The sequence below is a fragment of the Pseudopipra pipra genome, chromosome 8 (assembly GCF_036250125.1).
Source record: "Pseudopipra pipra isolate bDixPip1 chromosome 8, bDixPip1.hap1, whole genome shotgun sequence".
In the NCBI taxonomy this organism is placed as follows: domain Eukaryota; kingdom Metazoa; phylum Chordata; class Aves; order Passeriformes; family Pipridae; genus Pseudopipra; species Pseudopipra pipra.
The window spans coordinates 4,992,195-5,017,966 of NC_087556.1; the positions used below are offsets into that span (position 1 = coordinate 4,992,195).

At 37.9% G+C, this 25,772-nt stretch overlaps 1 protein-coding gene across 8 annotated transcripts in view; it reads left to right on the forward strand.

Annotated features, from left to right (window-relative positions):
* Positions 1-25,772, forward strand: part of LOC135417813 (catenin alpha-3) — a 438,645-nt gene that overhangs the window by 308,954 nt on the left and 103,919 nt on the right. For all 8 annotated transcript variants that reach the window (XM_064662319.1, XM_064662320.1, XM_064662318.1 and 5 more), the window contains one exon: positions 1,349-1,505. In XM_064662319.1, the coding sequence (XP_064518389.1) occupies positions 1,349-1,505 (157 nt within the window). The remainder of the gene's footprint in view (positions 1-1,348; positions 1,506-25,772) is intronic.

The following is a 25,772-nucleotide window of genomic DNA, read 5'->3' on the forward strand; positions in this document are numbered from 1 at the left end:
GTTTGTTTTGGTTTGGTTTTTTTATCTCCTGTGGAATTGGTGAAGGTATCTTATCCTTTTCTTTATTGTAGTTACATTCTCTCTGCCTTCTCCATGCCTGGTAAAATAATAAGGACGTGGTCTATTCTTCCTCATCAAAATCATTAGCAAAAAAGACTCCATCCCAGCAGTGGTCTCATGAAAACCTAGCTGTGTATGTTCCTTCATTATGAGAACACAAATATTAGTAATTTTGTCATTTGTTTAAATTTCACTAGCTCTGTACGTTCATGTGATTTGTAAAAATACCAACCAAATAAAACTGATTACAGATTTAGCTTATTATCCAGAACAGAGTCAAGAGGATTGTTATTATTGTAAGGACACATCAGATGGCCTTAGAAGAGGATTTTTCTAGTTCTTATATGTTGGTGCCAAGACTTGATTATAGTGGCACAATATGCAGGAATGTTTCATGAATGTATACTGTCAGCACTGAGGATTGGTGGGGCATGTTGGTTTTATTCTTCCCGTATTTTGCTTTATGTTGTGTTTTGTAGTCTTAAAATCATTCTCCCCTTGATAAATAAGCAATATTGGGAAGAGGAAAAAAGGTTAATGTTCAGCTTCTACCTGGGATATGTGTTAGTTTAATTAAAAAATATTTATAGATACAACATCAACAAAAAAGCAATACTAGGAAAAAACCTCTGTAGGTAATTAACTGACTGAAGTATCTGTAGAAGTAATCCAGTATTTGCATCTTCAGTTAGTCTTTCTTGGGAGAGATCAACTCTACCCTCTTCATGTGAATATAGTTCCTGTTTTTAGGCCAGACTGATTTAGCAATAGCAGTCTACTGCTTTTATATAGATGTAGTATGTGTTATGTCCCATGCCTCTAATCCTAAAGATACCTGTTGGCCTGGCAAAACCTCCCACTTTTCCTTGACAGAGGCTGATAATACCTTTCAGTGAAGGTACTCCATAATAGGCTCTTGATGTAAAAGATTTTAACTCAAAACTGAAGTGGTGATGTTTGCTGTACTGCTGAGTGTGTGCCTGAAGTGTGAGTAAGTAAAAACCTCCTTGTATTAATATTCTACAAACTTGGAACAACATGAATTCTCCAACCAAAAATAAATTGTTGGGATTTTTGCTGTCCTGTTCCATTGAGCTTTTTGAAGCCATAATGAAAGTTGACCTAAGCAACATCTGACTGATATTTCTGCTTGAGAACAGAAACAAAAGCTGAGCAAAGGTGTTGCATGGAGAACAGGAATGCTGCTCTGCAATGCTAAGTAAAACATAACATTTGATTTCTGAAGACAAAATTATTTAGTTGGGTTTTGTTTTTATTTTTGGTACAGGTCATTAACACTGCTTTAGCTCTTGCTGCCAGACCAAAAAGTCAAGTTGTGAAAAACAACATGGAGATGTATAGGAGTACATGGGAGAATCACATCCATGTTCTTACTGAAGCTGTGGATGATATAACAAGTATTGATGATTTTCTTGCTGTATCAGGTATGATAATTTTCAGAATCTAATTATTCCTTTATGTGCTTTGGAAACTTTTCATCACTTGTCAGTAGGAAACCAGGGGAAGATTAGATTGTGTGAGGTTTTGTGAAGCCATTGCTTGTGTTTAAAATGTCCCCACACAGTGAATATTTTTGCTCTGCACAATGTAGAGCTGGGTGGAAGTTCCTTGAGCAGATCAGCTGCAAGGAGTGCAATGGGTGTGACAGGGGCACGTTTGTGCATCCTCACAAGAGATTAATCTATCTCTTCAGATTCAAAATCCTCTCTGGAGCTGTGAGAATCTCATTCTAAAAGAGGAAGTACAGATGAGTGTGCATACACCTTAAACAGGACACTCTCGTGTTACTGTGGAATGCACAGTAGAATTTGTGGAATTTTCCGTGTTACAAATATTTGTCACACAAACTGTACTTGCAGATCTCTTCAGTGAAGAGACCCTTGATAGTAAACTGTAGTTACTGAAGCAGTGAGTGTCTTCAGCATTTAAACAGAAGATAGAAAACAGTTGCTTCATTTCTTACAGTTGAAAGATCCCAGTTCTGAAGGAAGTTTCCTCCCTCAGTGATGAAAAGTATTCAACAAAAGCATTTCAGTTGCACTGTTTTTCTGTGTTGCTCCTGCTAACATACACCTTCATGTGCATAGCCTAGAAATCTTTAATTCTGAAGCACTTGTAAATCTGTATAATTCTACCTTTTTGACTTCTCTTAAAGTAGCGTAAACTGGGAAGGAAGGAAAAATTTGCCTCATGTTCATTAAATGCAGTTTAACTTCAGTGTTTCTTTATGGTCAGTGGGCCCTGTGCTTGCCCATTTCTCTCTGGGCACGTCCTTTGGGCTTAGTTCCATTTTTTAGGATTATTTGGTTTATGCAGCAATATGGAAAATGACTGCAGATGTCAATAGTTGGAAAACATTGTAAATAAAGTCAGAACTGAGTTCAAGTTATGTTTTGCTCGTTAAACATGGGGGCAGACTCTGTCCTTAAAGGGAGACAGAGCTTGGGTATTTATTGCTCTGAAGTTTATTTGAGTATCTTCAAAAATATCACCTCTACTGTGGTGACTGGAAGCTGCTGGACTGGACTCCCAAAAACTTGACTGGTGGTTTTTTTCTTGTGATCAGGGTGTGGATATTACAGTGCAGAAACCATAAGCAGAGATGCCTGTTCAGGCCCTTTCTGGGTCTGCTGATGTGGGATGCAGACTTTTCCTCAGGGCACGGAAGTTCTCCTTCCTTTACAGTGGTAAAAGTACCTAGCAAGTGATTTAGGTTTCACTGGAGAAGAATTTACTGCAAATAGTGCTATTTGATTATCCACTAAGTTACTCTCCTACAGGTATCTCAGCATCTTAGTACACAAAAACATAACCTGAGGATTACTTTTTCCACTTATGAAGCTTCCTGTTGCTTATAAGGCAAATCTTTCCTGTTGGGGTAAAACTGAAATTTCTGCAGGTGTTGCTGGAGCTGTCAATGAAGAGATGAAACAAGTAAATTGCTAATGAATTTAATACATGAATTTCTTTAACTTACTATGAAATCTCCTGAGTTTTAAAATTCTTCTTTGACATTCATTGAGCAAAGCATCTCCTTTAAACTGTGCAGCTATGATTCATTTAAATGGCACATTTCAGATATTTTTTTTCAACATTTCCTTGACTCAAAGAATAAAATTAGGCATTCCAATAATAATTGTGGGGAAAAAAAATCGGTCATCAGGTGGCTGCTCATTGCAGAGTAGACTCCTGGCTTTTTGCTGTATTTTACATTCTTTGGTTGAACACAGTCGAATGATTGACAACATTTCACAGTGAGTAAAAGCAGAAGCTGTAACTCAGGTAGCACTGATGTGTAGGTCTAAATGTGATGAGGTCCAGAAAAAGTAAATATTCATGTATTTTCTTTAAACTGTGTGCAGAACATCTTTTGTAAACTTTGGTAGAACCTCATGGCACATGTTAATTTAATTAAGTGTCAGGCTCGTTCTTAGGGGATCTGCTGAGTAGATGTTTCCCTATGGCAGTATCACCTTCCTGCTTTGGGAAGACTTCTTTTTTTAATTTTTATTACCTTCATATACAAAGAAGTAATGAGTAATTGTAAGTGCAAGCCACTCTTGGTCTACTCCTCAGGGTGTTAGCACCATTACTGTGCTCTGAGGGAGCAAAGCATTCACATTGCTCTGAATAGATAGAAGAGTTGTCTAAATAGAAAAGTTAAAAGTGTCTAAACAGCAAAGTTAAGTGTAATAGAAGATAGTATCTACCTTTTCCAGAAAAGTGATTAGGAAAGATAATGTACATTGAGTGTTTTGTGTCACGCTTGAGATGAAAGCAATACCAGAACTGGTTCATAATGGGTCTGTTCTTTCTGCAGAATATAGTATTCTATGTCACATGGCAACATGGGAGAAAAATAGTTTTAAAATAATATACTTCTTTCAAAATGGATACTGAGCTCTTTTGGGCAGCTCTTCACATTTGAGTTGGATGGCTGAATTTGCAGCCCTGACCGACTTTGCATCTTTCAGGTTGGCGAGGGAAGTGATTAATACTGGAGTGCTAAAATTGTATTCAAAATTATAGTTAACTTCTTTGTAAATACAGTAAACACACCTTCCCTAGTAATTCTGGTGACTCAGAACTCTAAATCGTACAACAGAATTGCCTACTTTTCAAGTTTATTTTAAATTGCATCTATTACTGATTGATATGTCAGATTTTTCTACCAGATGCATCATGTAAACCACAAAATACATATTCCCAACTTTAAAGAGGTTTGGAACGTACATTTTGTATGAACTTTTCACACAGCGTCACCTGAGCTTTGGAGGACAAGTAATTCTATAAAACGATGTTATTAAGATGAGTTGTTCTGGGTTACTTTTGGCTGAGTTTCTCCTGTGGGCGTTTCCAAGGTACAGTGTAACTCCCTTTAGTGTCACCACAAAAATTTTGCACTGAGCTAAGTAGCAAGTGGGTTAGTCCCTATGTTTCTTGAATCCAGACTTTTATGTTTTTGTGCTTAAAATAAGCTGAGTAAGGGAGCTGTGGGTAGAGGGTGGAAAGGAACTGAGCTCCCTATGAAAAGATCTCCTTGTGCTGTTTTCCAAGCCACTTCTGTGGTTGCCAAAACAGGATGTTTGTGTACGGACAGTTCTGCCCCACTGTGATACATGTACTTCTCTGGTGTAGCACTGGGGGAAGGAGAATTCTGCAGCAGATCAAAAAGAGTAAATTGTGAGCATGTGGAAGGTTGGTTTTTTTTTTTTTTTTTTTTTTTGTTCTTGTTGATACGTCAATTTTTGGGTCCCCTCCCTTTTTTTTAAATGCTTATAAATTACATTTAATAATAATAAAATGTATATGGTAATAATGCTGTTCTTACTTTTTGAAGTGTATTAGTTTTTTCCTTTTCAGATTCACCTATCCTCATGGAATCAGGTTTTCTGTTTTGTTTTAATCGTGTTCTATTCTTGCTGTTTATTCATATGTGTGTTCAAAGGAGAACTAGAACTACAGAAGAAAAAAACCAATGAAATCAGGCCTTTACATGTGAAAAAGTGGTCTGATTGCAAATAGCTTAAGTGGAGGTCTACTCCTTATAAGGAAGAGCAAGAGTTAGTGACTTGTATAGAAAATGTCATTGCAATTATGAGACATTATAAATGATGATACTGCTGTTCGTAGATTTGTTACACCTCGTAAGAACAGAGAATCAGTCTCAGCCTATCGGTTTTGGATAGTTAATTTATGCAAGGAAGAATGTGGGTATTAATCTTTACAACCCACTGACATTAGGTTTAAAAATTACTGTCATCCATTTGTCACAACGATGTGAGGTCTCCAGATTCATAAATTAAAATGTGCTGTTGCATTTGATGCATGAATTTCCAGGAAACAAGTTCTGTTATGCTTGTAATTTCGTTTATGTTTGTAAATCCTAAGTTTTATCCTCAGCTCTGCTCTCATAAACTGACTCTTTATTGTCTGCTCCTACACTTAGGCTGGAAACATAGTTTATGATGTTGATTCTTCTGTGTTATTTTAATAATTAAGTGCCTTAATAAACCTGCTGGATATAGATGGAAAATCTGAAATGTCAGTATTTCCTTCCTTTGTATGGATGTTTTCTGCTCCTGATAATGGTGTGTAATTGCAGTGACATGTTAATTGCAGTTGTTAAATGTTTTAATATTATCACATGTGAGAAAACCAGTAAGAGAAGACTTAGATCTTTTAGTCCCTGAGTTAACTCAATTCTAACAAGGACGGTACAGGTAAGAAAAGCATCAAAAGTGTGTTTATATATACCAAATTCTCAGGACCTGTGGGTTTTTTTCCTTTCTGTTGTCTTCTTGAAAAGCTTGCATGGCAGACCCCTGTTCTGCTTTTCTGTCCTATTCTCAATGTCCTTGCCCAAACTGTAATTATTTCATCTGCTGAGCCTTCTCTCCAGCCTCCCCTATGCTGCCTTGAGTTTTGGTCTGTCATATTCCTAGTATCACTATGCTTAAATCCTTATAATAGTAGCTCCTCTTCTGCCCAAATGGAAGTTCCGTATTTTCATAAAAACATTTCCCTGTTCATTTCTTTTCTCATCCCTCCTCCTTTGTGACTAAATCCCCATCCTGAAATGTATGCAAGTGTATGCAAATAACAGAGAGCCTTTCCTGTTGTGTAGTTACATCTCTGCTCTCTGCCCTTTCACATACCTTCTTAAAAAACAATTTGTCTAAAGTGCATTTTGTCTCTTGTCATCTCCTCAACACCTTGAATTGTAATTTCTTTAAAGGTATACGTGTAATAAGTCATTAGGTGCTGGGATTGTTTTGTCCAGTTTGCTGTCTCTCTACCAGAAATTCTCTTCCTTGCCATTTACCCGATGGAGTGATACAGGGAGTGCAATGACTTACATGTCTGCCTCAGGTAAGGGTTTGTGTGACTCCCCCTGTGCAGTTTTCCACTGCTAAACTGATAATGGTAAACGTGGACACAGGCAAATCAATCTGCAGTAGAATCTGGAGAATCTGCCAGTTGTAACCCCGTGAGCAGAAAAATATTCTGTAATGTGGACACGGGTGCCCCACAATTCAGCTTCTTACAAGAATTGGACTGAAGTGTCTTATATAGATGAAGACTTGTGAGACTGCTAAGGAAGTTCTTTGGTGAGGCTAAGCATCATTCAAGCTAACCTGAGTAGACAAAAGGGAATAATGCTGTAAGTGAAGAGTCGGCACAAATCAGTGACTTCTGGAAAGAGGGAGAAGAGCCATAATTCACCTTCCTATAGTTCTCTTGTTCGAGTGTGATGTGATGTACAGACTTTCAGGGGAGATCCAGGGAAACATTGCAGGTCTCTTCCACTGAATGAAGTTGAGAAGATTACACTCCAAGTGTGGAATGTGCAAGGAATTCCCTAAAAGTCTGAAATTGTGCAGTCTAGAAATTTGTTTCCAGTCTCATAATCCTTCCCTTGAAATCTAAGAATTTGTTAAGTCTTTCAAGCATAATGGTAAACTGTGATACTGCAGTGTTAGAATAGAATTTGCCTTTCAATGTAGAGCTGTGCCATAAGAAACTCTTTTTAATTAATGGAAAGTAGCAGAAGATTGGATGTTACTATAAAGCATTTGAAGAAAGCAGCTTTTGTGGGTGCCAGTCTTATTGCCACCAACAAGAGCTAAGGGACCACATTTTTTTTTTGCTGCTTTTTTTTTGGTAGCTTTTATTTGATTTCAGCAAAGCTTCCTCAGTTGAACACCAGCAAAAATAAACAGGAAAAAAGAACCTACCCTCATTATTTTGTCCACAGGCCTGGTTCTAGGGAAGTAATTTACTGATAACGCAGAGGGAGCAAATATGCACCTTCACTTCTTTCCCTCACATTTATAGTTGCAGGTCTGGAGCCTCAGCTGCTGCTGCAGTTTGTACAGTTGTGAGAGATCTTCAGTAGCTGATTAGGAAGCAGGGGGTCAGATGGACTTTATTAGCATGGGAGATAACATGTACAAAATGACATAATAGAAGAACAGAGTCAAAGACTAACAGACATTAGAAGGAAAATCTAGAGATTGTCTACTACAGCAGAGTACAAACTATTTCCTACAGAAATTTCACTTGAGACATCTTCAGTTTTATGTGATCCAAATCTTTAATTTGGTCTTAAGTATTGTATAGCAAAGCTTGAGCAATGCAACACTTAAGTAGTATTAATCTGCTGCAATGAAATGTTTAAGAAACTCTGCCTGGCAAATCCCTTCTCTCAGTTGTGTCTCTGGAAGAAGAATGCAGTTGATCTGAATCAGAGCAATTAACAGTAGCTTCATGTAAGTGTATTTCTGTAAGATATTTTTGGGGAGTAGTGGGGAATGGGGACCCTGTGCTTTATGATTTCTATGTAGTACTAAACCAGTTGTTGAATACTTTTAGAAGAGGTCCCTGGCAGAAACCTCTTGGGCTGTTAGACTCATCCTTGGCTGGATTGCTCAGCAGCTCCGTTTCTGGTTGGTAATGTTCTTCTCCAAGCTGTTATGGATTTTAAGGGTTAGTTTGGGATTTTTTGCATCCTTTGGAAGAGCTGTGTGAGATGAGCTTTTGTGTCTCAGCTATTTCTGTGTACATTGTTGGCATTCCTTGTAGGCTGTCTGTTAATGTTTGTTTATAAGTGATTGCATAAAATTGCTGATTTAAGTTTGATACAGCTCTTTGTTCTCTTACTCCCCTCGACTCATGGGTACAATTGATTGCACTGAGCAGTTCAGTTAATCTTATGACAGTTTATCCTTATCAGAACTTAAGTTATGGATTTACAGCCTTTTTATATAATTCTCTCTGGTTTTTTGTTGGTTTTTTTTTTTTTTTTTCAAAGCCTGATGAGCATTTATTCTTCAACATACAGCTGAATACATTATTAAGCCTAGACTCCCTTGTTTTTCTTCAGTACTCAGTGGGCAGAGATAAGCTCATTTTAGAGGTATTTGGGAGAGTGTCAGTGCTTGTTCTGGACGATGCAGTCATTCTCTCCTAAATACAGAAAAACCTTTTTGAGATTAGACTAATATAAATTTTATTAATTCTCCCCTTGATATTCCAGTCTGATGTATTTCCTGTTGGTAGCTCGGTTTTTAAAATCTGTAGCAGATCTTTAGCATTATCCAATTTCATATAATAAAGGCAGACCTTTCCTTTATTTCTTCAAAATTACTTGAAATCAGTCATACTTTAAAAAAAAAAAATCTGCTGTCCTTTTAGTTCTTTTGCCTTTTAACATCCCTTAATGCAATTATATGCAGCTACACTTTCAGTTTTTGTAATATTCTCTGAATGCTACACATTCTTCCTTATCTCTGCCCTTTAGTAGTTACCCTGCTCTTGAACTGTTGTTCTTTATTATTCAGTGTGACATTCTGTATCAAGGTATTCTTAAGAAATAACTTTCTTTATGCTGCCTGTCCTTTTAATGTTATCATATTCATATCATATTCATGGTGTTGTAGACTACCCAGTGCTGCTTTTTTCCTTTATATATATATATATATATATATATATATATTTTATTTTGGAACCTCAGATAATCTGAAACAATAATTTATACTTGCCATTAGAGTCAGAGGATGGAAACAGGCCAAGATGAGAAGGGGTTGTTAATATCTTTGTTAAATTTGAAGGGAGGAGAAAACTTTGGGCTTTTGGTATAAACTCCCTTTTTCTTGTATGAAACAAAGCAGCAAACTTCCAGCTAAAATTAACTTAGGATTTAACTTAATTTATGACTTTTTGAGAGAGAAGGATGCTGAGCACCACAAGTAATTAACATAATTCAGTGTGTTCTCCTCTGTGCTACCAGGAGGTCGTGGTTCTTTTAGGATCTGTGTGATGGCTCACACTGATGGGCACAGACCAGTACTGAAAATGGCATCCCTAAAATGGCAGTCTCTGTTCCAGCTCCTGATATTCTGCTCGTGGATGGAGGGGTGAGAGGGAAGGAGGTGTTAAAACATGGGTTATTCTTTGTGTTGGGGTCGTGTTGTGCTGGAATAACATTGAATGAATTCTTCATTTTTGATATATATCAATTATTTCATAACTGCAGGAATTGGTAAATAATGAAGTTCCATAAGTAAGTTGGTGGTGGGGTAGGGAAACATTGTACCATAAACAAGTCAGTTAATATCAGAGAAAAAAGCTTGTTAACAGTGTTCATGTCTGATGTGTATTCATTTGCAAGTTCTTAAATTGCCTTGTGCTTAGATTTTTTTTTTTTAATATGAACACTCAGACATGTCGATTTTTATTTTTTTTACTGTAATGACTGATTTTATTTTCCTCAGCTTCATTGTCAGAAGGTTTGGGTGATCAAAAGAACTGCTGGCTGCCCCTTTGGTTTGTATAGAGTGATAAATTCTGGATAGGTGACGACTGGAAGGAGAATGAACATTAGATCTGGATAGTTTTTCAGCTCATTGTATATCATGCTCACTTGCCAAAACACAGGTTCTAGTTCTTGTGGCATCCCCTGTCCTTCACTGCACTAAAGCAGTGTCTGGAGACACTGTATTTTGTGCTTTTGTGACAGTACTAGAGAGTGTGACATATGTGTCACATGGAGTGTTGTCATCCTCTGCTAACTGGGAACTCCTGAAACTAGTTATTGCAATATACTGATGGCATCAGTGTTGTTGAATTGTGATTCTGATCTTACCAAAAATTTTGAAAATCAGTGACCTATTTATTGAGTTCTTCCTTCTTCTGTCTGCTTTGATGATCAATAGGCATTTTTACATGTTAAAAATTGCTACAGGTACGAGGCTAGACAGGGCAAGAGCTCTTTGTACAGGTGCCATTGATAATCATGGTCACTGTAAATGACATGGATAGATGCAAATGGCAGAACATTCAGAAGTGCTGAAACTGTTGTTAAAGTTTTGTGGAAGGGGTGGAAGACAATCTCTACATTGTCTAGGTGCCCTTTGAAAATTACTGCTGCAGTTCTGTGAAAGCCTGATCATCCCTACTGATATTACACTGGAAGTTTTAGATAAGTTCAGAAATTTATTTAATGCCAACTGCTGAAACTCAGGTTAAAAATTCTGAAGGTTGTATCCAGTGTTGTAGCATTTCAAAGTTTAGAAACCATTTTATATGTGATTTTTTTGCATTTTATTCCTAAATTTCCTCACTTCTCTATTACTGTGCATTTCCACTGAAAAAATTCCCTTTTTCTTCCACTCCCACCCTGAAATCTTCCAATTTCTTTCCTCTGAAGATTATATTCTAAAACTTATAGAATTTCCTTCTGTCCTCATATTGTCATTAAAACCAAACAAAAAAGCCTTCCTAACACGCCAGTGCATTTGGGTAAGGCTATAAAACTTCAATGCTTTGTCTGCTAATTTAGGGGAACCATTTGCAAACAGAAACAGTGTATGACATCTCTCCTTTTATTTTTTTTTTGGATGCACTTTATTCTGTTGTGGTTTTATTCAGTGACTTATGAATGTATGTTAGTTTTCATCTTGCTGAACAGCTACACTAAGCCTGCATTATGGAAGATGCCAGTCTGAGGTTATTGCAGTTCAGGTGTTTCTACAGGCAAAACTTTTTATGCTTTACTGATCACTTGGTTTTTGTCAAAATACATAGTTGTGTTTAAGTCAGATACGAAGTGTTGGATGCAATCTGAGCTAAGCAGATTAGAACTTTATTTCATTGTCTTGGGTGCTTCACCTTTTGCCTCTTAGGCTTTTTTTTTCTTCCATTTAAAATATTTGTCAGTGAGCAGCAACTGTTGTGTTAGAGGAGCAAGTCTGGGGAGTGAAACTTTTCCTCCATTGCACTGGGAGAACCACCCAGCAGATTTTAAGGAGTGTGAGATCTCCTACCTGTATCTCCCAGCAAATTGTTGTGTTGCAGGGAGAGCGAGGACTGTTTGAACACCTCAAACTTAGCTACTTCAGATATTTGCAGTAACTTTGCTGTTGTAGTACTCTATAACAAGTACTGTGAATTCATCAGAGCTGTGAATACAATGTTAAGGCTGTTCAGTTCAAGTCATGCATCACTGCACTTATAGGAGTGATTGTGTGGTTGTGTATTTGTATGTGTGGGATTCAATGCCTGAACTGGGTTTGAATGACTGGGTAAAGATCTGCCATCTCAATTTTTACTATTTTATAATATGTTTTTACAATAGTAATTTTTATTTTATGCAGTATGACTTCACCTGTGACTGTTACAGTTGAGCAGATTATATGAACCCAGAACTCTGTTTTGGTGAGATTGTTTCTATTAAGAGTGGTTGCTTTTTTATTAACCCCTGAAGGAAAACAAACCCAAGGCTGATTATGGAATACCAGCTTTTAAAACATCGGATCTTCAAAAGCATAGAATGAGTCCATTTCATATCAAATGTAATAAGTGACTGTTTGTCTTCAGCTTGAAGTACTGAGCTGTGTGACACAGTGGAATGAAGTCCATATGGGAGGGTCACCTGTGGCCATCTCTACTGCTATAGCCAGATTAAGCAGTTGCCTTCTAAGATTTCCTTCCTTTGCCAAAGCCAGCAGAGACCAATGCACTGTTGGAACATGGATGTTCTTCTTTAAATTCCCCGTGAAGGTTTTATTTAAAAATCTTGTGCAAATTGTACCTATGTTTGCGTACCACTTACCTGCACAAAGACATCCTGCTTTGTTTTTGTGAGTACACACGTAAGCATGAGTCGCAAAATCTTGGGCCTGTTGATTCTGTTACCATGGAAAATTCACCTTGTTCCTTGTCCCTGCTGGTTTCTGCTGCTGGACAGTGTGGGAGGTTTTTAGGCCTGGGTAGGAGGGTTTGTTCCTGGATGAGTTCTGAGGGTCAGTGGAGCCTCAACCAGGTCCTGGTTTTAGCGCCCAGGTCATGGGTAAGCAGTGGAATTTGTTGCCCAGTGCCTCTTATGTGTTACTTGGTGAATGTGATTTGGATCATAGTGGATAGCCCTGAGGTTTTCCTGGAGGAAGGTGGAGCTCGTGCTCTGGTTCCTGTTGAACTGTTTTTTAAACTGCAATCACACTAGAATGTTTTTCATGTTCTAGAATGCAAAAGAGAGACAGGCATTCCTTAAGAAATGCTTTTAGTTTATGTCCCCCCCCCCGCAAAAAAAAAAAAAAATCCCAAACCCCAATAACCAAACATTATTTCTGGGTGGGAGAACATTCTGTTTACTGCTTACAAAGAAAAACACTGTAATAATGCCCATTTACTAATACAATAATTTTCTTCTTTTTGGATACTGAAATGCTCTTAGTCAGGACTCTGGGATTAAGAGATCTAAGGTGCTCCCTAGTGCTTGTTTGGAGAGCTGAGATCACCCTTCTTTTTACTTTGTAACATTACTACATCTTGTATTATGTTAAAAAAACAACACTTGATGAATAGTACTTCAATGTATCATAAGGCATGTAAGTACTTATAGCATTAAATTTTAGATTTTGATCAGGCTCATGTTTCAAGTCACTTTGGACAGCTGCAGTTATTAAGATGGCAATCTGGACAGTTAAAGTCACTCAAGGTAAACTGCAAAACGTACTGTCAATACTTGAGCAAGGAGTAAGGGAATGATTCAGATTTCTGTCTTGCTTATCTCTGTTGATTCAATTTATTTTCCATCAATGGTTTAAAGTTCTGATTCAGTTTATTACCACTTTTCCAGTCCATGCAGCATGTTTACAGATGAATGCATCACAAAAATTGCCAATTACAGATTGACCCTTAGCATAGCTATGGAGATCAGGGGAAAAAAACCCAAGATGCTATTCAGAGACTTAAGATTAAAGGTAAGCTTTTCATGCTGGCTTTTTGGCACCTGCAACAGCAAAATACATGTCATGCTTTTTGGAAGAGAATAAACGTAAGAATTTAAGTAGAGATGTTTGCACTTGCTTAGGGTGAAATGGCATTCAAACAGGAAGGTAGATTAAATGGTGGGTTTCAATACCTTTTATATCAAGATTTTTTGGCCTGACTGTAATGTGCTTCTGGATAAATATAAATTCACTAAACTTAAAAGGGTCAAGCTTCCTCTTCCTGATTCTCACCTGTATTGAGAACCATGACTTTGAATTTTTCCCTTTCTGATCAAGACTAAAGGCTGGATGTGTGTCACTGAGCATACAAAGTTTGCTTCTGCTGGAATAGCTTTTAGCAGTTTAATGACCCACCTGGAAGTTCTGTCAGAAACATCATACCATTTTTGCTCTTGCTGGGAACATCCTCTACCTTTCCCTCCTCTTTCTTTTAAACACTTTGTCTTCCATAACATTATAATAACTATTATTTCAACAATGTAGAGATGTATCTTGTGAAGAAGTAGGGGTTTTATCCTGCTAAACTGATATCTAAATGGATATTTTTAGATGGAAGTAAGGACAAGAACTATAGGCAGCATCTTAGATGTTTCTTTACTGTCAGATCTTGAGAAATCCTAGCCTTATTATTTGCCTTTTAGTTATTGTTGAATTAGTGTACTTCTAAGGTTTTCTTAATTAACTTCAGAAATATCTATTCTTAGCAGTAGTAACTAATTTATAGCTCAGTATGGCATATAGACTGTTTTTTCGCTATACATATTTAAAGTTTGTTGGCATTGAACTGGTCTGCTTTATTGACTGATCACTTGGTACTGTGATACCATCTTCAATTCTTTCTTGTCAACTTTGAATACCTGAAATGACAAAAGACAAAAGAAAAGGATTCTCTCCTTTGTTACTTCAGTACTCTCTTTTAATATTATTTTTGAAATTATTGCATTGCACTATTTCAGAGCTGATCCCTGGCTTATGAAGTTGGGAAAACTGTCTGCTTATTTCTCCCCCTTGTTTTGTTTTGTAAGAAGTAACACTGGAAAATCTGTCATCTTATCCCGTGCCATCTTGGAGTTCTCCAGGAAGAGTGTGATGCCTTAAGGTCCATCTGGTTTTTTGATTTTCCTATTTTTTTATAAGCTTTATAAGTAGTTATATAGTAGAAGTAGATTTAGAAGCAGCAGCATTTATTCCTTTACCCTTAGCATAGTAACTACACACATTCCCCAACTCTACCACCCCATTCCATGCTCCCCATATCAATTCTACCCCTGAATTCCAGTAGAAATGTTTAGTCTCTTGTCAAAGTAAGCCTATTTTGTTTAGAGAACACTTGTACCTTGACCTAAACCACAAAAGTACAGTCAAGAACTGGGTGAATATATGCCCCTTGTACTCTGAAGAAGATGATGGTTGACGAAAAGGAGGTCTTGAAAAGCCCCCAGCCCCAATTCCCCAGGGGCGGACCGAGGGTGGAAACATCTGGGATTGGACAGACAATATTATAAATTGTAACATCTGTACAGAGGGAGGGGTGCACATCTTGTAATCTTTATGTCTAGGCACAAATTAAAATCCTTTCCTTATCTCACCTCCAAAACTAATTTGTCTCGGAGTTTTTTTTTTCTCCCTGAATTTCTGTAGGCAACAAGTGGTTTGAAAGCCTTTTGGAAATTCAGTCTTCAGTTATCAAATGAATTACTTATCTCACTCTTTGCTGGTGCCTCCAGTCTGTGGTACAGGGCTTTCTACTCTACAGAGCTATTCAGACTTTCCTTAATTATGTCATATTCCAGTCTCTCTCGGTTCTATTTTATGTAAAAGTTTATACAAGTCTGTCCAGTAGAAATACTATGTGCAGGTTTCTGTTTCCACCAATTGCTACCAAATCCCCCAGATTTATCACCGTGGTAATCAATTGTTTCTATCCTATTATCAAACTTGATTTATGCTACACATCACAACTAACAGCTCAACAATTCATTTTCACTTCCCTTTAAAGGAATATCTTCTTCCTGGAAATTTGTTGATGCTCATGGTATCCATTTTGGTTTAATCAAAAATCTAGGGCTGTCTCCTACCTCCCTTTGGGATCCATATCCTTGTCCCAAAAGATGCACTGATCTAAATGCAAATTGCTCTTGCCACATTGATGGCTTAGGTTCAAGGGCAAACATTTTAATGGTTTAATTTACACTTCTTAGGTATTGATGTGTTCTCAGGGACTGTTGTTTAGGTGTGCCATGTCCTAGCCACCAGATTTGACCACGCATCACAGGCTGATTTTGGGAAATTTTGTCAAGTTTTGTCAAGTGTTGTCCTGTGAAAACCTGCTGTTTCAAATTAATATTTGTTTCCAATTCAGAAATGGAAATTTCATGTGGAATTCCTGCTCACTTCTTACTGATCATCAGTAAGTTGTTGCTGAGACCTAGTTAGTGGTGAGATTTGTTTCTCATCACAAGCTTTGCAAACTCCTGGCATCTTCTTCAAGAGTTTTGAAGGCTGATGCCTTTGGATGTGATCTGGCTGAGTTGAGATTTGGCAGCCTTTGGAGCATGGTCTAAGATGCATAGGTTTGATGCAGACTGGGATTAATTTTTTGTATTTATTCCTTAACAGCCTGGTTGCTAATGGCTTTCCAGCTGCAGCTGTGGTGGTAACTTTTCATGGTTTTGTGCAGCTTTGCAGGAACTGATTTGTTTGCTTGTTGTAATGAGGCCTACTGGAAACATCTACAAGTGTCTCAAAAAATGTTTTGAAAATAAGCACAACCAAATGGTAAGGGAAGATTTTGGTCAATGACAGAGTTTAAGGTGACAGTGCTTCTGTGGTGCAGAATGCCATACTCTCTGTTTCGAGGATAAGATACAAAATGTTTATCTGGGAGAGCAGGCTCAAGCTGTGTTGTAGTAACTTCTAATTATGCTTTTACTATTGGAAGTTGGTGACCCAGGCTGGCTGTGTGCATCTTGTCAAATCCATGTGTTCTTTAAAATGGAACTTGAGAAAACAGACTTAATTATGTGCACAAGATAAGCAAAAGCTGATTGTCAAATGTAATGTGTTCCCTTAAGGTCCCCTCTTGAGCACTTGATTGCAAGCAGTAGGATACTAAGGAGGTTTTCTTGATGATCCAAAGGCAGCCTACCCTTTGGAACCTCCAGCAGCTGGACAGGACGTAGGCGTATTAGCATGGCATGGGAGGAAAAAAAAGTTTGACATAAAAGAGAGTGTCTAATTGAAATTGTGGGGTGCACAAGGTCTGACTTAAGTGTCCGGACTTCTCTTGTCTGTAAGTTTAGCAGATACTTCCAATTTGGTCCCATAAATTTGGTTCATGGTAGTGTAAATAAACCTAAAACTAAACGCCCCCAAACTTGAACTCTTATAAAACCCCCAAAAGTCAAAAACAAAACAGCAACACCAGCCCCCCTCACCATCAACAAAAATTATACCAGCTTAGACTTCAGTGGAAAAGCTGGTCTAGTGAAAAGGCAGCTTTTCCCTCTGCAAGGGAGAGGTAACTATTTTCAACAGTAAACAACACAATTTGCAGATGAGTATTCACCAGGAAAACCGACAAATTTATCACAGCTTAGAAGTTGCCATTTTTGTAGGGAGACTTCAGAGTTTCCTATCCCAAATTCTTTCTCGTCAGTTAAATGTTTTCTGCCTGTTAACACTTGCCCTGCCTGGGGGTTGGCTGTTGTGTCAAATGGCATTATTATGTGTTCATCAGATTCTCACTGTAGCAGATATAAAGCTGTTACAAGATAATGTTATCATAAAGTCAGTGTTTTCACCTGAACAATTATCTAGGAGTGGCAGATGGTTATTATCTTTTGACAATATTTTATAGCCATAAAGTAGCCACCATTTAACATAATAGGGTCTGCTTTGTTGCACACACTGTAAAACAGGTAATGCAAAAATCTCCCAGTTTTGCATGACTAATCTAGCAAAAGGAAATAGTTGATACATTTTCCCATTTTTTAATTCCCCCTCTCTCTCCACCTGAAGAAATGAAATCTTTTGAAGGTGACAAATTGACCAGATCTTCCAGCTGATACAAAACAAGACACTGAGTATTCCCCAATAATTGCAAACTTCTTTTGATGCTGTTTGGTCCAAACTGGGAAGATTGCCAGCTCTTCATTCTGTAGAATCTGCCCTGAAATTATGAACCAGGATATCAGCTATGCATTGATTTTTAAGATGCATGCTGTGAATTATTTCCCTCTAACCTGGCTAGTTATTTCTCTGTTTGAAAGACTTTCATTTCCAATGAGACAAGACTCTGTGTAATTCCTGGCATAAACTAATTCCTTTAGATGATCTGTTACTCTGAAAACATTGCCTTTGCCATTTTAGTCTTAAAGATTTATGATTTATCGAGGCCTTTCTGAGTTTTTAAGAGATATTTTCATGAAGTTAGGTGATATTTTAGCTAGATTTGGATTTTGAATGCAGAATTTAGAAAGCACCGATAAATTTTCCATTTCCCAGCCACAGAAGGGCAGAAAACAAATTTATTTATTCCCTGTTTAGGGCCAACTCATATTTCACCTGAGGCAATAAAAATGCAGGCTTCAGTTCTTCTCTTTTGGCAGAGCAAATGATATGGAAAATTGAATCTCAACTTCCAAGGCAGTAAGAATACAACTCTTTTTGGTTGGTTAGGGGTTTTTTGCTGTTGTTTTTTTGCTTTGTTTTGGTTTTGGTTTGTTGTGGTAGCTTTTATCTGCTTTAATTAATCAGGTGTGTAAGCAACTCTGCATTCAAAATGGGCAGGCAGCACACAAAACACCAAGCAAAAGCTTGTGGAGCATTTTTCATGTGACACAGTCTTCTGCTCTTCTGCTCATATAAGAGAGGAAAATCCTCTTGTAGTTAAGAATTCTCCTGCAGAGAATTCAGTTCTAGCAGACTGCTGAAAAGCTAATGGGAATGAAGAAACAAATGAACAAGTTGCCAAGAAAAGTCTCTCCCCTTTTGCAGTTCATCTACTGGAAAAAAAAAAAGCTTCCCAGAATTTTTACCTGAGGTTTATAAAGGAGGACGAAAGGGAAAGTGTCTCCTGTATTTTTTGGGAGGGAATGTTCTGAGGAGAGTAATGAATGCTCTGGTTGTGCATTGCAGTGGAAATGAAGGAAACGGGCCCAGAATGAGTATAAAGAAAATGGTTATCCTGGTGTTTTTTAAACTGACAGCCACATACTAAGGAAAAATGTGACAGGATTATTTTGTAAGGCAAATAATTCTCCATTATCCAGTAGCTAAAGTGAAGAGTGAAAAGTAATTATCATGTCTAAGATAACTAGCTCAAAAGAAAAGTCTAAGTTAAGGCTGACAGTTGGTGGCAAATGTTCTGAACAATTTTATGACAAAATCTGTGAATGGCCTTGCTGATGCAGAAGAGGTGTATTTCAGTAATTTGGGGAACCTGATGCATCAACCTTAGCCCATGCTCCTTTTGGCTGGCAATTCTTACTGGTTTTTCCCCTCTGTATCACAGAATCATAAAATCATTGTGGTAGGAAGGCACCTGAAGGTCTGGTCCAACCTGCTGCTCACAGCTGGGTCCATATTGCACTGAGACCAAGAACAACCTCTCTGAGGTTCTTTATTCTGGTGACTCTCATTATCCTTGCAGTGATTCCCTGCCCCTCCTGCCCCAATCCTCAACTGTTTCATTTTGACTGTTATCACTTACTTACCATCCTCACACCTCAGTAAAGAAGTGAAAGACCACAGTCAATTAACCTGTTAATGCACAGCTGAGGTTGTCTGGGAATGTTCTTCCAGCATGCCATGCTCACTAAAATTTAGATTCCTATAATTTAAGTAGGGGGTGAGGGATGTGTGCTGATTAACTCATGGTTTCTAGGATCTGTCTGGAAGCTCTTGCTGTATTAGGTGTAAATGTATTTGAAATGTATGAGCTACTTTTTAGAACAGTTTAGCAAAGCTGGGTGTACAAAGCACGTCTGTTCAAGTACTACTGGCTGTGGAAGAGTAAAGGGGGACTGTGCATCAGTCTCCATATTTGTGATCAGATGTAAGAGATCATGGAATCATAGAGTGGTCCAAAACTCATCTAGTTCCAACCCCCTGTGCTGCAGGCAGGAACACGCTCCACTAGGCCGGGACGTACACGTACCATGAGAATTCCAGTGTAAATAACTTCACTTTGAAGGATCAGTCTCTCTGCAGTAGCTGAGATGCAAAAAGGTCTTCTAGGCCATTGTTGCCTTGCCTGGGCCAAATGGCATTCTGGTCATTGTGATGAGGGGTTAGCATGGTCAGGTTAAGGTTGAAAGGGTGTATTCCATTGCACTTCAAGAAGCTAAAGTTGTTGAATTTGTTTGGAAGGCAAATTACACTGTATTTTGGTTATAGCTGCTTCAGTGAAGAGAATGCTCTTTTAGGAAAGAATGGTATTAACGTAATAATTACCTAGGTTATTAACATTATAATTACCTGGGTTCATAGCTGAGACATGGCTAATCTGAGTGAAATTTGCTATGTGCATTCTAGAACTTAGCAGCAGTAGAAAAGGGAGAGGGGGCATATCGAAAACATGATTTGTGGTTATGGTGATTTCCAAGGATTAAGCAAGAATGCTGTTTTGTTTACTTCACCATTGTCTCCTCTTTCCTGTCCTGCTACCATTTCCAATTCCTTATTCTTCCCTTCTGGTCCTACAAAGTCAGCAGCACATTACAGACTATTGAAGAGTGTTACCTAGATATCAGGTTGGCCTCTGTGCTTCTGCAGTGCTCTGTTTGCAGAGCTCTCCAAACTTGTCTTGTGTAAAGCTTTAGGTAAGGAGAGAAACTGAAACATGCTGAGAGTCTAAGATCATGATTCCTTCATTTTCCTAAGATCCTGGAGTACGTCTGGATGCCGAATGGGGAAGCTGACAATCCAGGAACCTGTCTGTAGGCTGAATTTTTTTCCCAGGAAATGGAGGGTAAGGATTGAAGTATAAGCAGTTAGCATCTCAAACCAACCAAATCTTATTGTAATCATGTTAAAATGAATGAGGGAAAGAAATTAAACTCTGGAAAGGATTCATATTGCTGTATGATTCTCACTCATGCAGGGAGAGAAATTTTCTGTAATTTGAAACCTTCATCAGCTGGTTAAACTGATAATTTTGGACTGCTAACTCTGTAATTAATAGATACTCCCTTTAGGAAATATTCTAGTTTCCAGAGTCTGTTTTGGTGGTGAGGTGGCAGGGGGTTTTAGGTGCATTTGGTTTTATTGTGTGAGTTGTTTGGTTTTTTTTTTCCTTAGCTTTCTTGAGTTTAAATACTAACATCTTGGAATCATTCATGCATGTGTAAATGAAAATGAACCTTGAGGAGAAGCTGCCAGCTCTGTCAGTACTTTCTTCGCCCTAAGGTAAAATCCAAAAGAAATACACACTTCAGTTGGTATTTTCTGGGAACAGAACTGAAGCCAGTGTTTCAGACTACAAGTTCCTAAAAACATAAAGCATTGTGTCTCTTTTCCCTCAAAAGTAGTCTATAAGGACTTGCACAGATAATGATAGGTCCTGAAGAACTTTGCCTAAGGGGATGCCTTTATGCTATTCCCTCTTTTCACTGCCCACAGCCATCTTCTATCTTTATTCTTCTGTTGTCTTGTAGCTTTTGTCTTGCACCCTCCAGCTCCCTGCTTGTGATAGACACCAGATTTCTGCGCTGATGTCCCACAGTACTGGAGATTCTTAGATTGCACTTTTTTCCCAAGTCAGCCTACTGCTTCCTGGAACACCCTGGCACATTTTGTAGACGTGTTCTTCTTTTAGAAACATCTGTCCTTGTAGCCTAGTACCCATTAACATGAGGCATACCTGTTAACTCAGGCGGCTCCTCATCTATGTGTCTTCCGTATTTGATCTCTCTTGACATCACAATTCCCCTTTCAGAGGGACATTTTGTAGTTCAACAGCACTGAAAAAATCTGCCACAAAAGTAATAATATTTTATTTTAGCTAGCACCCGAAAACAACATCACTTGCATCCACTTGTCTGCATCAATTAATTTCTGGCCTCCACAGGCAATTTGTTCAAGTGTTTTGAAGAGAATATTTTTTTTCTCTCACATCAAGTCCTAAGTTTCCTTTGCTTTTCTTGAGCATTCCTTGATCCATAATTTTCTCAGGAACTGAGGTGAAGCTTTAGCCTCTAGCCTTCTGGATCCTTCTTGTCTTTTTTTTAGATGGACATAAGAGTAGACATTTATGCACTTTGTATGTTATGTGTCTAACACCGGAGCATTTTGGAAACATTAATGCATTTGAGTAAATACCAGATGACTGGGAGCCCTGCCTGTCAATGCCACTCTTAGTGTGAGACAGAATGGCAGTGTTGTCAGATGGATTAGCAACAAACAATATTAGCAATTATCATCTAGTTACTGAGTTTTGGCAGATAAAGTATATTTAGTTAATGCAATCAGAGAAGGAAGGATGTGCATTTTCCTTGCTCTGAGTAATTTTTCTCCACTTTTCTATTAACTTAAAAATTCTTCTCTTGAAATTGCCAGGGACTTTGAACATTAAGTGATTACCAGTGGTTTCATTTTTGAATAGTGACTAAAACACTGTCGTGCTTGTAGAATGTAGATATTCTATTAAAAGAGCCACAGGTGCCAAGAAAATCTATTTCATAAGATTGCTCATGGAGATTTGGCCTTGAGTATTGTCTGAACTTCAGTATGCAGCAAAAAGATGGGAATTAAATGTAACTTTTTTTTTTTAATCTGAATGCAGGAGGAGTGACAGCAGGGAATTGTATACTGGGACTTGCACTTTCCACTTAGTCATCTCGTTCTCTTAACTTTGGCACTGGAACTTGCTAAATCTAAATTATTAACAATTATTTGCTGTCAGACATCTTTTTGGTGTTCATCAAAGCATTATGAGTCTGTGGGCATGTGTCTTTTGCCATACTGGGTAGTGCCGTTATTGGAAAACTTGGAATCCTTTTCTGAGTAGCACATCCAGGGAATAGGAGTCTTCTGAAAGGAAACTGACTTCTTGTACAAAGTTTCTTGGTTTCCCATCCTATCATGCCAACAGAGGGTGAAAGATAAAAATCATCTTGGTCAGGCTAAACTATCACTGCATACATTCTTAGGTTTAGGGCTTGCAGCAAAGTATGTTTTATTTTCCATCTTTTCTTTGGGAGACCAAACTGAGTTTTCTATTGCTTCTTCACATGCTATATTTTTTAAATTTCTAGTAACTATTTTTCTTTTCTTTTTTTTTTCCATAGTGTCTCCATTTGGTTCTTTTTTTTTTTTAAACTGAGCAGATAAACTTTAATTAAAGTGCTTCAACTGAGGCTTTATCAGTGCCAAGTGGAGTGGAAGGGCATCACCTGTCTTTTTCTTAGATGACATTCAAAGGAAGAGCTATTGATTTTGTCCCAGAGACAGTCTGAGTCATGGCTTTGTCAGACTGCTTTATTATCCATTGGTTAGCTAGGCTCAGATATGATTTTTGGCCATTATGTCTAACACCAATATCCCAAAGGAAAATCAGAAGGTGTACAGTGCACCACTCACGGTAATTGCTGTGGTGACCATGGCAATCTGACAATTTCTTTAAGCATCTATCAATCCACTGTTACAATTAACTCTTACATTGGACATTGACTCATGACAAAGAGATGGGACATCATCCTAATCTTCCTTTTCTGCTCTGGGAAGTAGGATACTTGGATGAAAATCAGAAGCTGACCTAATGCATTTTGTATAGGAGGAGGAAGCATCTGTAAGAAAGATAGAGATTAAAACCACCTCAGCTGGACTGTGATCGGTGCTGATTTCTTTTCTTTTCCATTAGATCTCCTAAGGCAAATATATAAACTTGTTTGTGCTTTGGGAAAATGAAATTAAGCAAGGTTTTATTGATTGTGAAGTGCTTCATCTGGGAAGAGCTTCAGAACATAGTTGAGAGGCTGCGTGTTGGCTGTGGTATTCAGAAGGTCTGCAGTGCAGTACCTGTGTGTGGGGACAAGATCGTTTATGTTGTGTGGGCATATTGTCTGTGCATTCTGTCACACTGACAAGAGCTTGGGAGTTTCTGGTGTATTTATGGCATTTCTCAAGTTCTCAAGTGACCCCTTACGTGTGGCCATATATGGACGTAGCAGGAAAAAATGCTGCACAGCTTTTCTAGTATAAGGTGGGTGGACAATATAAAGTTAATAAAATCTGCTTCCATCTTTGTCTTCTTTGAAACTCAGTATCTGGAAGGATAACACCACATTCTAATTTATATTCCCTGATATTATTTTGGGCTTTTGGAAGAAAATTGCTGGTTGGAATCTCAGACCACAACATAAAGGTCTAACTGCATTTCTGTTGAGCATCTAGGCCTGTGCTTGCTATTCCATAAAAATGTTGTTTGTGGCATCTCTTAGAAGGATTTGGAAACTGGGAGCTTTTCCACCATGTGTTCCATTCATACAGTATTTCCATTAAGCCATGTGCAAGTTTTTTTCTCAATTCATTTGAGATTCCTATCATGCAAAATAACCTGTTAACTGTGTTTTTCCATTATGGAGATTTTTCTTGGTAGATCTCAGAAGAACCCTGCCTTTCTGTTTACACAGGACTAAGCCCTTTAATGGCTGTCTTTGCTGAACAGCAAAGAGCAGTGTATTCTTCACACAAAAGCCCTTCAAGTGGAGGTTGTGCTGTCCACTTCTGTAGTGATCTCTGTCAACGCTTGGACAACATTAAACTCAATACAATGGTGACGTACTACTTCATTTTAGACATAAGTGTGGCAGCAGAAGTGGGGTTTTGTTAGTCCTTTCTCCTGCATTCTGTGCACATCAGCCCTCTCTTTCCATCAGTGCTTCAGCCTTCTGCGCATTCACAAACTGGTTCATGTGGAAGCCCACAGGAAGAGATGCCTGGAAAATGGGAGATAAGCTATGGGTTAGTGCCTGGATCACCTTGTTACTTGCCCCTTTCTTTCCCAGTTGGGTGTGGAGTGTTTGGTGTGGGTGGAACTGAAGGAGATGTCCTGTTTCCATGGAGGTGTCAGTTCATGAGCACAGTTACCAAATACACACAGACTGAGCCAACAGTGCTGACAAAGTCACCATTATTAAACTTCTTGTTTCCTGCTGACCTTGGAGATTGGTGACGTGGACATTCCATGTTCACAGAGGCATTCTGTAATGTAGCGCTTTCATAAACTGAACTAGAATTTTGCATAGACACAGTCTCATAGGCACTCATGTGAGACCTAGTATGTAATTTAGGATTACCTAACTGTGTGTTTTATCTGTCTGAGTTACTGTGATTGTCCCATTTATTGTGTAACATAAAATGGAATTTAATACTGATGTACCAAATGGCAGTCACATGAATTAACAAGAGCCATGTAAGCTCTGAATTAATTCCTGGCTTAGTGCAAGGGAAGTATCACAGTGGTATTTCTGAAGATGGAGCAAATCTATTGCTTTCATGCATTTCTAATATTCTTGTATTACATTGTCTTGAGAGACAAAGCAGACTGTAGATCTGTATAGGAAAGGAAATTCAATACCAACACTTATATGAAAACTTTTAAGAAGTGTTTAAGCTTTAAAGCTCTAAACAAGCTATATTTTTAAATTATATTTTATGATATTACCCTTTGTACCATAAATTAAATTTTATATTTATATTATTTTGCCTGAAAAAAAGCAATATGCCCTTTGATATTTGTGGTATAGATGGGAATAGTAACAAAGCACATAACTGCTCCCTCTCTAAGTCTTGACATTACTGTCTTCTAGCTTGGTCTGAACCCTTATTCATGTCTGTCACCCTTTGGTTTTAGGACCAATCCTACTTACTTTAGCACAGTATTTTCTCCTTTATCTCTGCCCTTTCTGCTAATGTTTTGGTGTTTTGTTGTTTGTTTGTTTGTTTGTTTGTTTTTTCCCATTATGATATATTCGAGTATCAAAAAATGGTTTGTTAAGCACATATACAACTTTACTATTGCCATTTGAAAAATGTTGAGGAAAATTATGTGTTCAGAAAGACAAAGGGGCGATAATTTATTTTAGAAGAAGAATTTTGTAATTCTCTTTTGAGTGGCACCCTTCTCCATTTGTCTGCCTTTTCATTTCTCACCATGTCAACCCAACAGTTGCTTCCATCAGTCTCTAAGCAACCATTTTCTCCTGGTGCTTTCCTCTAGAGAAATCTTTGCTCTTTTTCAACATTTCAGATTTTCATAGAAGACTTAGAAATGCTCATGTCATAGCATATAAACCAAGAATTGTATGCATCAATACAGCAAGTATATTACTATAAATAAGAAGAAATATGCTGGGTTTTGGAAGTTGTTAACTCACTTGTCTGCCATTGGTT